Source organism: Condylura cristata, unplaced genomic scaffold (genome assembly GCF_000260355.1).
Source record: "Condylura cristata isolate star-nosed mole 26May11 unplaced genomic scaffold, ConCri1.0 scaffold00018, whole genome shotgun sequence".
NCBI lineage: Eukaryota > Metazoa > Chordata > Mammalia > Eulipotyphla > Talpidae > Condylura > Condylura cristata.
Window position 1 is genome coordinate 14,867,156 of NW_004567119.1, and position 12,448 is coordinate 14,879,603.

The 12,448-nt window shown below is 41.5% G+C and overlaps 1 protein-coding gene across 1 annotated transcript in view; it reads right to left on the reverse strand.

The window, feature by feature from the left end:
- The window catches only part of FAM198B (family with sequence similarity 198, member B), a 35,916-nt gene extending 24,452 nt beyond the window's left edge, over window positions 1-11,464 (reverse strand). The window contains exon 1 of the mRNA XM_004685357.2: window positions 10,329-11,464. Coding sequence (XP_004685414.1) covers window positions 10,329-11,238 — 910 coding nt within the window. The 5' untranslated portion in view covers window positions 11,239-11,464. The remainder of the gene's footprint in view (window positions 1-10,328) is intronic.
- Window positions 11,465-12,448: the final 984 nt, after the last annotated feature.

A 12,448-nucleotide genomic window follows, 5' to 3' on the forward strand; every position in this document is an offset into this window, starting at 1 on the left:
TTTCATGAATATTTACCAACAACATTTCGAATCCCTTTTTCATTTGAAAACATAGATGTTTTTAGGGATTTAAGGAGCAGAAGTTATGGTTAATGCTTAGAATCAAATACAACAGGCCTCTTGAATTCCACTCACAATACTTCTCTGCATTGGAACATTGGATAAGTTATCCCAGTTCTCTTAATTTTGCTCTCAACTACTGTAAAAAGGTACTGTAAAATGTACCTTTCAAAACAGACCTTGTTTGAATTCAATAGCATAGTGCACTTAAAGTTCTAACCTGTTTCATAACATACATGCATATGTCAGAAAAGTGTTGCTCTGTTATATATATATATACACATACACAATCATAATTCCTGTCTTCAGCAGGCCTTTACTTATTGAGCATTTCCTATGTGTCAAGCATGTTCTAGAACCTGGAGCTAAGTTAACAAATGCCATTTCTGTTTTGTTTTGTTTTCAAGGAGTTTACATTCTTACCAAGGCCAAGAGGCAAAGATTAAACAAGGAAGATAAACTACTTGGGATTATCTTGCATATACAGTTTGTCAGACTTATTTCATTATTACATCATAATAATTTCTCTAACAGTTTAATATTTTTAAATAACATCGCTTTACCAACGATAAAATCATCTACTCAGTGGTCACCAAATTTTGTTACAGGCAGATAATAAATGTCTTAGGCTTTGAAGCCATCTGGTCTCCATCACAACTCCCCCAGCGATGCAAGTGCTCAACTATGTAAGAACCTGAGCAAAAAGACAATATATAAACAAATGGCCATGACTGTGACCCAATAAAACTTTATTATAAACATTAACATGTACTTTTTACACCATTTTCAAGTGTCGTGGTAATATAATTAGTTGGGGTTTTTTGTTGTTTGTTTGTTTGTTTTTTAAGATTTATTTATTTGTACATACAGAACTGGGGGACAGGCCGGAGGCTCAGGGGTGGCGAGAGGCTTCACCAGAGACAGAGTGGGGAACAGAACAGGCAGATCGACGAAGTACACTGCTGAGGGGAGCAGCAGACTGGTCAGGAGAGGTCTGCCACGCCATGTGGTCACCTTCGGGGTAGGCGGGAATCGAACTCATGCGGAAGCGGCTTTAGCTTCTCAATGCTGTGCTTTAACCCGCTGTGCCACCAGCGGGTTAAATTATAATTTAATTATTATTTTTTAAATTTTTTCCAGCCTTTAAAAATTCAGAGCACCCATCAGAAGCTCCAAGGCTCTAGTGTTTCAACCTCTGGTCTGGTCTATGTGTACTGCACTTCATTTACCAGCTCTCTGCTCTATACCATCAAATGTTTCGGTGACACATTTTTGATACTACTGTTTTAACAGGTATTCGCAAACTGCCAAAGCTTTTAACTCATAGGGCTACTTGATTTTAAAATGCCATGCTCTAAATGTCCCTGTGCACATCCATTCATGACCCCAAAGCAAAGTATTTTGAATGCTGACTGTCAAATAAAAACTTCCACCCTGAGGCCTCCCTGGTGTCCCAAGTGGTTAAGCACAGCACTATGAGGCTATCCACAGTCTCTGCAGTGCCAGTTCAATTCCGTGGCTGGCCAGAGAGCTTCTCACATGGCACAGCAGACCTCGCCAGTCTTGCCAGCTACTCCCATCAGCACTGAGAACAGTCTGCCTGTTCTGCTCCCCACTCTGTCTCTGGTGAATCCTCTCATTCCCTGCACCTCAGGCCTGTACCCCAGTTGTTGTACTCATAAATAAATAAATATTAAAAAAAAAAAAAAACTTCCATCCTGCACTGCAGAAATCAATGTACTTAGGTAAGGAGGAAGGATTTCCAGAAATGAAGAGGAAAGCGGAGTAAGCAGCCACACAGCAGCACTGGGCCGTAGGGGGCGTGGTTGTTTTCATACTACAGGTCTATAGCCTTGAGATCATAATTGTCAGATGACTCCAAATAGCAGAGTCATGAAGATATTGTTGAAAAGAGTATTTTTTCTAAAATGTGGCTTTTAAAACAATTAAATGAACTCTGATAGATTTGAGGGGACCACCGGAAAACTGCCTCTGAAAACAGGAAACACACAAGCAACTTAACCCCAAAGAATTTCAGATAAATATCTCTGCACAAGTTTGTCAGAATGATGCAGTAGTGTACTCTCTAGAGAAATCTTAACAGTGAAGAGATAAAATTCTGTTAGAGTAGTGAGAAAGCAGGTTTTAAAAGATACGTGGCTGTTCATGAGAATTAAAGGTTATATAGCTATCTTTAAAAATGAGATGTTCCAGGAAAACTTGTTTTTTTTCCAAAAACCAAATACTTCCTCTGAATTGTGATGTTTTCCTAAGTTTTTCTTTATTCAAAAGTGCAAAGAAGACATTCTTTGGAGAAGGTGAATGTGAAAAGTCACTAAAAATGAATGCTAAACACAATCTGCTTTGCAGAGACTTATTAAATGTCCTTCACTTTGAACACTGGCTGACTAGTTTCGTTGGTAGTTGTGTCTGTCAGCATTTGACACTAAACAAAACACCATGAATTCTGAAATCAAAAGCCCTACATGGGCCAAGTCCAAGGTAAGACAAACAAGACAAAAAGAAAATAATAGTTTAGCTCAGAGCCTTTCCCTTAAAACTCTACAAAACCCATCAAAGAAAAGCTATGGCCAGCCAAAGCTTGAGGTGTTTCTTTTCTCGCCAGAAACAAATTCTTCTGGGTTCCATCAAAACTGTTGATAATGTATTGAATGCCAAAATTAGGGCTACAGACCTCCGATGGCTAAGTCGACTGTTAATTACTGATGTGGTTCCAATGTTAGTTTAGCAAGTATCTAATTGTTAATGAACACATAACTACTCTCTGCTCACTTTTTCTACAGTGCCTACAGTATTAAGACTGAAATGAAAAGACAGATAAGATCACCTCACAGAGATGACGAACATAAAGAAGTTAGTAAATGTGAGGGGAGGCACACAAGGAATGCAAAATTCTGTGACACCCTAAGGACAGGAGAAAATGTGAAGGAGTCAATGAAACGCACTGATCCAACAAACACCAGTTGACCACTGTCCCCCAAGTCTCAGGCAAGGCTTCAGCCTTAGACAACTTTGCGTCTAGCAGAAACACACAAGTGCATCCACATAATGACAACTAAATAAAATGTTTGCCAGTTGAATGAGGGTTTGGATGGAACAAATGAAGGACTAAAATAAAAGCTGAGCTCTCAGGGCAGGGCCAAGAAATGAAGAAATGTCATGGCTCAGAATAGTCATGTGGTGAAATGCCACTTTCATAAGAAAAAACCTTCCCTGAGAAGGAGTTAAGAGCACTGGGTGGGGTGGAAAAACAACTCACAAGTGTTGATTCTATTCTTGAATCCATCCCCGGTCTCCATGGAACTTGAGCCAAGTCCTCAGTCACCCTGGCTGAGGCACTGAGCTCCTGAAGGTTCTAGAGGAGAACCTTCCTACCCTGAGTAGGACGTGGGAAAAGCTAGTGAAATGCTGACACCACAGCACTCTCAAATATTTAAAGAACCAAGTCTATGTGGGCTCTTATGATTTGAAAAGGAAGCAGTGAAGAGGCACAAAAATCTATAGATTTTATACATATCGCTTCAAGCAGACAATCCCATCCTGGATACAGAGAGTCAGGGAGTTGTCTTAGATTTCTGATTTACAATACATTTCTTAAAAAAAGAAAAGCATCTATTTATTATCTAACTATTTTTCACTTCATGATGTGTTTTCTATAGGTGGGATGCGTTAAAATCACCCCCCTATTTCCTCTAGAGTGAATTAAGTGGAAAGGGAGAGAAGCAGGAAAGGAGAACATCTTGTGATTTCCTTTATCACAATTATTTAGGCAACCAAAATCATCAGTTCTACTTTAAAAACAAAGCGCTTTCTTTGTTCTGAACCTTAGACAGGAACCTCTGCTTTTGAGACCTGCTCTGGACATGTGCTATGAAAATGGAAACTCCCAGACTTTTCCTGTCTTAATATTCCGTCTTAAAACACATGAATCAAATTTGACTTCAGAGGATGGTGGTGATGCGGCCACAGTGCCAGGCTCCACAAACAATCACATTTGCAGACAAAGTCTTGGTCATATCAGGGTGATCAGTCCTGGACCATTTAGTGCTTATGAACATAGAGAGAGGAGCCATGAATGCCAGAACAGTGACTTTCCCATAACACTAAGCTCACTGCAGCCTTTTCTTGGTCAAACCCTTCGTGATTCCTATTGTCCATGACATGAAAGTCACTTACCCCCCACTCACCATAGCTCTAGCTCATTTCATCCCCACTTCAGAACCCAAATCTCTTTTTTGAAGAATGAGTTCGTTTCCTAAGCACAGTCTGCTGTTACACGTTTTTCACACCTCTATTCTCTCTACCCACCTCATCTCTCACCCTCGCCCACAGTGACATTTAAAGACCAATGCAGGCTTTACCTCTTCAAAAAGTTTACACAACCCCCACCCGCCCTCCCACACACATATTATGCAATAAATTTCCCCTCTTTGTACCTACAGGGCCTCTTAAAAATATATCTATGGAGGTCTCTTAACATACCTAGCGAGTAGGCAAGTAGGGTGGTTTGCTTAGCAATCTCCTGTCCCAAGCTGAGAGGTAAGTGAGAACAGAGACAATTTCTTAAACATCTTTGGATCTCCAAGTCCTGAAATTATTGCCTGGACCAAAGCAAGCATACAAAGGTTTGAAGATGATCAAATAAATGAATGAATAATTTTTTGAGAGTCTTCCAGTTTCTGTCTCTAGCCTTTAGGTTCTAAGGAAATGTCAGTGGGCCCCAGGACAAAAGTTTGGCTGTGTGACATCGAGTAAGTTGTGACTTCACTGTCCTCACTTTCAGTGAAGTGAGAAGGAGAAACCAAAGTGGGGATGGGCAGAGGCCTTCGTGCTCTAGGTCACCCTGTGTGCCCTCAGCCCTCCACTCCCACATCTCTGTCATCTCTGAGACACGGGGATGATGACAGCATGATGGCAGAGCCATCGCTGCCTCTCTCTGCTTGCCCCTATATCACTGGCATGAGAAGGGCTAGAGTGAAGCCACAGCAGCTCCATGTGGGCATCAGGGAGCAAGACGGTAGGGAAGGTAGGTCACAACATGCTAATACATGATTAACTGAAAACTCCCAGGCCACAACCGTTAGGCCACGGCAAGTGGGAGGACCAGAGGAGGACACAGTGGTAAAGACAAGCCCCAGGGCCCTCTCCATCATGTCTACCTCTCTGCCCTTCTGTGTGTGACTTGTGAAAATAGTCATTGTTCACTTATCCCGGGGATGCAAGTTCTTCTCTGAACCCCAGTTCCCCCACAGAAAATCTACCCAGCAAATCTGATGTATGGAGCAACAGTGAGACTGAATGAGATGAGGAATAGAAAGTGTTTAGCACTACATAAATGAGAGGCACTGCCACTAGCCTTTGTCAACTCCGAATACTTTCCCTAAATGCCAGTTTTAGGTCCCACTCTACTTTGTTCAAGTAAACATCAGTCTAGGTAAAAATAAACTAAGGAAATGAAAGGAGACACTGAAAATTGCTGAGCTGACTGAAAAACTGAATTAAAAAATGTAAAGTGAGATATATTGAGTGTTCCTACGTGTTAGGCACTGTTTCAGAATTGTATATGTAACAACTCAATTTTCACAACCACTTTATGAGGTAAGTACTATTATTCATCATCATCATTATTTTTCTTATCTTTTTCCCTATTACAGTAATGAAGTAAGACACAATGAAACTAAGTTACTCATCCCAGGCAACAAAGCTACTCAGGGATAGAATCAGGATTCACACTCAGGAGTCCAGACTGATAATTGTTATGAACTGAATTTTTGCCCCTAAAGGCCTATGTCAAAGTTCTCACCCTCCAGTAATCAGACCACTGCTGTACTTGGAGATGGGGCCTTAAGGAGGTAACGTTCTTATCCGATGACTGGCGACCTTATGAGAAGAGGTTGGAGACAGAGAGAGACCTGGGAATAAGCACACACAAAGGAAGGGTCTATGGGGGCACTGTGAGAAGGGTGTTACAAGCAAGCCAGGGAGAGACTGTGGAAGAAACCCAAGCTACTAGCACCTTGTTCTTGGGCTTAGAGACTCTGAAACTGTGAGAAAATGAATTCCTGTCATTTAAGCCCCTTCAGTGTGTATGTTGTGATGGCAGCCTTAGCAGACGAATAAGACCACACAGTTTCCCAAGTTTAGAAGATGAGAGCTATTGAGTCCAACAAAACTCAACTGCACCTTCAATATTTCCCCATGAACTGAGGTAGCAGGGGTGTTATCCAGTCCTTTCACACTATGTGGTCTTGCTGTCAAACCAGAAGCAACAGCACACTCTGTCCTGATAGAAAGATAATGACCTTGAACTTCATGAACTCTGGCATCAGTGTCAGTAGAAGGTTGCCTCCAGGCCACTGAACTCTCAACTGGTACATTCCTGTCAGTTCAAGGGGGACAGATAATCTCAAGTGTCATGTTCTTGGATGCTGTACCCACAGGAGTGGTTGGCATTTAGCAAATGTCCGATAAGTAGTTCATAAAATGAGACAAGATAAAGGCGATACCATGGAAGGAAGAAGACTGCCCGACAATAGGCGCGTGCATCTTATGCTGTGAACACTGTGAAAATAGTCATTGTTCACCTATCCCGGCGACATGGGGGTCAGGGGCCAAGTTCCAGAGGTGGGGCAGATAGACAAGGTGCCCAGGAACTTTCATGTGTGTCTGCAGGTTTGTGGTGAGCAAACAGCAAGTTTCTGGGGCAGAGAGCTGCTGAGGGGATGTTCAATAAGCCTTTGTCCACTTCGGAAAATACTAAGCTAATCAGCTCACTTCAATTACTAAAGAGACATCTTTAGGGCTTCTCAGATACAATGTGCTTTTAAGTGAAATTTTCCAAATTAAAATTTTTATACTCAAAATAAATATTTTAAGGAAGGTTGCATATAGGTCCAAGAGTTCTAAGATTTTGAAGTCAGTATGATTTCAAGGTTTGGGAGCATCTAGATTATTCTCATATCTCCTAGCAAAACCACCTGAAAGCCTGAAGCAATGAGAAATGCAGACACCCTTTCTTTCTTCTGGCTACTGAATCCAGCAACTCACAGTGTGGTGTGTGTGCATTCAAAAAGAGAGTAGAAAGTAGAATATTTCTCCTACTTTATAATAAGATGAGGCAATATAAATTGGAAAACAGTGAGCAACTTGGGATCTACAATGAATTTAAATGGAAGTTGGTGGGGTGCCTGCAGTATGTCATCTAAGCAGCCCTGACATACAGAATTCCTGGAACCAGGCTACCTTAACTCAGTATGACTGCTCTGGAGCAATAAAGCAGCATCCTAAAAATAAAGCATACATAATGCATCTCCCATGCTGGGCATGAAAGACTGAGCAATCCTTAAGTTCTACCAAAAGGGTGTCCTTTGGGATCTAGTCACATGACTGCAGACTGCTCGGGAAGCTTTGGCAAAGCTGTTCAGTTGAAGATCACAGAGTGTGCCTGGTTTATTCCACTTTTTACATGGCCATACTCTGCTTAGTCATCTTTTAAGTAAATTTTAAAAATCATTTTTTAGAGAAATATCTATATGGATAGCACCACACTGTAGCTGATGACCTTAGTCATAATTTTTGACTAGCATGGTTTGGAATAGAACATACTACATATATTCAGCCACGTTTACATACACGTGATTACTTATAGTAACACAAAAAACTCTGGTAAGTGTTGACCTGCATTTAGAGAAAACTTAATAGGTTTGTAGCATGTTCAGAGTGTATGTCAATACTTCCCTTCCTAAAATTTATATCAATGCTAAATTCTCAAATTAAAAGAAAAATAACTAAATGGAAATGTTGACATCTGTGGTAAAGCAGGAATCACCTTGTTAAAATATACACATGTTTTGGCCCTCCCTGGTGGCGCAGGGGTTAAAGCACAGCACTGAGAATCTAAAGTTGCTTCCGCATGAGTTCAATTCCCACCTGCCCCGGAGGTGACCACATGGCGTGTCAGACCTCTCCTGACCCCCCCCGCTGCTCCCCTCAGCAGTGTACTTCATCAATCTGCCTGTTCTGTTTCCCACTCTGTCTCTGGTGAAGCCTCTCACTGCCCCTGAGCCTCTGGCCTGTACCCCAGTTCTGTATGCATAAACAATTCTTTAAAAAAAAAATACACATTTTTGTCTCTATACCATCTTTATACCAAATTATTTTTGAGAGGTGTATGGATTAAAAGAAGCAACAAAAGGAAGTTTTATTATCATACAGAATTGGATATAAACTCCATTTCCATTGCTCACTGACATGCATCTTTAGACAATTTCATAACATCAGTGTGTCTTAAGATTCCCACAGCTCGGCTGTGTGAATTGTTAAGAACTGTTAAAGATTCCAAATGCAGTTAGAGCCAGAACATGATGCAAAACACTAGATTCTTTATTGATTCGCAAAAGGAGGAGATCTCACTGCTGTTGAAATGGATGTTTTTAAAAGCCTTTTAGTACCATATTATATGTTTGCATTTCCTGTACAAGAATACAAAGCACAAGAATCTGCTCCCCTTAGAATTGGTGGATTTTTGTGGTACGGTACTCCCCAGCTAATATAATCAGAAGCCACCCTCCCCCAGGTACACCTCTGCATTTTCTGAGTTATCTTTAGCATAAACCTATCAGAAAATGGTCTGGTACAAGGCCTGTAATCCCACTGATTTTTACATAGATATTTGCATTCAAGGAAAGTCACCGAGAATTCATCAAGTTGTATGGTCAAGAACGTGTGCCTGTCCTGCAGACAGCTGAGCTAGTGGTTCTGTCCTAATAGGATCACCCGTGTCGGTTTCATGGATTAAAAAAATAAACTTTGGCACTGAGCTTTATAATTGAGACCTCTGTATTTGTACTAGACCAACAGAAACCTCCACCATAAAGACTGAAGGCAAGAAAATCAGTTAAAGCACCTGATTGTCTTTTAGCATCTTCTTTTGCATCTCACATGTTCCTTTTATGTTCATCCAATTTACATGACTTGAATAAAATGCTTAATTATGCTAAGCCTCTACTTGCATATCCATAAAATGTCTATCATACACAAAATCTCACCCTTGTGAAATTTTATGAGGATTTAATGAGATAATGCATGCACATCAAAACATACCTGTGAATCTGAAGTACTTAGATATGAACCAAGATAAGTATACCAACTCTTTCTCAGTAAAGCACTGGTACATCAAAAAGTACACACTCTAAAACTAAATTATAATCCTAAAGCCATTGGAAATGTAGCTTGAATCTTGACTACCCCCCAAGAGTTTTAATCTATTCCAATAGAGATTTGCTGGTTACCCCATTAAAACACCAAAAAGGTGACTGGGAGGGAATTAGTAGGCTTTGCATTTACAAGATTTCTGGGGGTTCTCTTTAGTCTGTTGGGCCAGCCAGAATATGGTAGCAACTGCAGGGATTATTCAAACATAATTTCTGTATTCAAACACAAATCACTGACCCACCCTACTTTATATTCAAAGTCTGGAAGAGCCTCAGGACTCTAAAAACATCTTTCACAAGACCTGAGGTAGGCAACCGACAGTCCAACTGCCTGCAGCTAAGAATGGCTACCTGCTCTAGAATGTGCCAAAATGTTAGTCACCTGAGAGAATCTTGGAAATCAGACTCAATGAACCTTAGACATGGACTTGAAGAAACCATATGGCTAGTTGTATACATACTGAGTAAATAGCCTTTTTTGGGCAACATTTCATTTATTAAAGGGATTAGATCCATTGTTTAAAGAAAATCAATGAGTTAAATCTAATTTGGTTTGGCTGTGAGTCTCTTAAAAATATGTCATCTGCTTTAGAAAGATAACCTACCTCTTACTTTTAAAAACTTCCAACAAACAAAATTCTACTTAACTTCCAGCATAACCTATTCAATAATATACATACAGTCAGCAAGTTCTTGGCCTCCACCCCGGCATCTGCTCCTCATCATGCAAATTGCCATTGGCTTTAATTAGATTTAATAAGCCACTGGGAAGTGCAGTGAGGGAAGTGGAGAGCAAAGATTACACAGTGTGGGCTTACTCTTGCATGTTGAGTACAGCATTTCCCTGGAACCCTCACATCCTCCCAATGCTGGGAAAATAAAGAATGCCAAGCGTACGGAAAGACATGCTGCTGCTGTTATCCAAATGTGAAACGTGGGTGGAGAAAATCATTTGGAAAAGAGCGAGCGAGGGGAAAGAGAAAATCAACTCGAATGCCCAACAGCTGCAAATAAGGAAGCAAGTGAAGTTGTTACCTTGGATGAACTCTGATTTCCTGCTCACAGAAGGCAGGGTCCTGTTGAGTCCCAGGATTCTGTCCAGGTGGAAGGCAAACACCTCACTCATGTCCAAAGGCTGCTTGAGCAGCCCACAGGGACTAAGGCCACAGTCAGGTGCAGTGCCAGTGGCGCCCCCCTCCAGCACCAGCAAGCTTGCTTGACTCTTGGAAGATACTGGCTGGAGGCCCGCCACGGCCCCATCGGCCAACAGGCGCATTCTGCGGATGTCTTCTTTGCTCAGCCACGAGGGGGCGCTCTCGCTGTAGATCCTGATATTGCTCTCCTTGAGCTTGGGCTGCTGCAAATCCGAGCTCTCACCTCGCACTCCCAGACCTGGTAACAATCTCCAGGGTCTCTCCCCAACCTTGCCCAGGTGTCCTCCCTGGATATACCTCTTCACTTCAACATCAGCTGCCCTTGCAGCGTCCTGTAACCGAAGAGATGGTCCTATCAAAGCCTCCTGACCAGGGGCCAGAGATGCCACTCCGTACTTCTTCCTGCGCTTGGGTTTCACTGTGCCACGGATATTGGCGGGCTTGCTGCGTTTGGAGCGTAGGGTAATGTACACTACATTGGGCTGCAGCGTGGTCCCATTGCCCGGGGACTCGGGAGGGGCCAGGGTCCCATCCAAGGGTATCTCAGGGAAGGGTACCTCGGCGGTGTCCCGGCTTTGGTGTGGCCCCTTTTCCTCCGCCCGTGAACGCTGTAGAGAGGCGCGTCCCACCTGGCTCACCAGAAAGCCCAGGTAGATGGCACAGGCGGTGCCCAACAGGAGGTTCCTCCGGGTCCTGGGACGCCGACTGCTCCAGAGTTTACACACCCGTGGGACACACAGGGAGCAGATGAACCAGTTTATGAGCTGCCCTGGCTTGTCTGGACAGTTCATTTCTCTGCCGCATCCACATGTTGAACAGAGTTTAAAGTCTGCCGTCGGCTCCTGCCTACGTGATGATGCATGGTTGCCTAAATTCAGCCGTTACTCTGCTTAGATGTCTAAGTGGTCGCCAGAGATAGAGAGGTGGCAGTTAAGAGCTGATGATGGCGTTGAGGATGTTTCTGACATCTCCACGACAAACCTTTTAAACTCCTATCAGCCTCCCCAAAGAAAGAAGTGTGACTAGTTTCTGAGAATGAATGGAAACAGAGTTAACTGAGTCACAGTCTCAAACTAATTTAGTTCCTCTACAGAAGCAATGGAAAAAAGTAACCCTTTCCTTTCATAAACATCCCCACCAAAAGTTGCTTAATAAGGCTTCAGAAATAGGCACAAGATAAATGCAGAGATTTGATACTCAGTTTAAATTAGTGAGAACAAGCACACAAATGCAAGAATATTTTATAAATTGTACATAAAGTCCAGTTAATTTGCTTCTGAAGGAAAACATTACAATTTGGCAAACCCAAGCTTTCCTGTTTTTGAAATTCAGAAACCATTTAAGACAAGCAATCGATTTTTAAAAAAATCTATAACTACCCCATATATATTTTTAAGTCATGTATTAACTAGTCGAGCCAAAGCCAGCATTAACATTCAAATTCAGAAACATATTTTCTTAATTTCACGGTACTGTTTTTTCATAACATGTTCCATTATCTTGCATTAACAGTTATTATAAGATAAAGGATAATATAAAGTTAGAAATGCCAGTATATCTTGAAAGCAGATACACACATACACACACACACACACAAACCCACAAGTCTGACTGCTTTTTATTCTTTTTCTTTCCCCCAAAGTCAGTTGAAAGAAAATAAAAGAATCTCTAACTCATATTTTTTCATATTGTAAAAAGAAAAAGAGCTTTGAAGCAACCTTACTTACACGCTGGCCTCATGCTTGCTCCAGGAAGAATGTGATCCCTGACTCTAATGCACAGAACTTTTAAAGGCTGAGGCATGTAAGTCGAACATATTTCATGGTCAAGAGTGTCCACATTTCAAATATTTCAGCTCAGCTTTAAAAGCTCCCTTGAAAACTGATTGCAAAGTAAACCGATTACTTTCAAACTGATTGCCAATAACCCAGTCTTAAAATGGGAAAGGCATTTTTTTAGAAAATTTTAAAATAAACTTTATTTTTTAAATCTGAAAAAAAA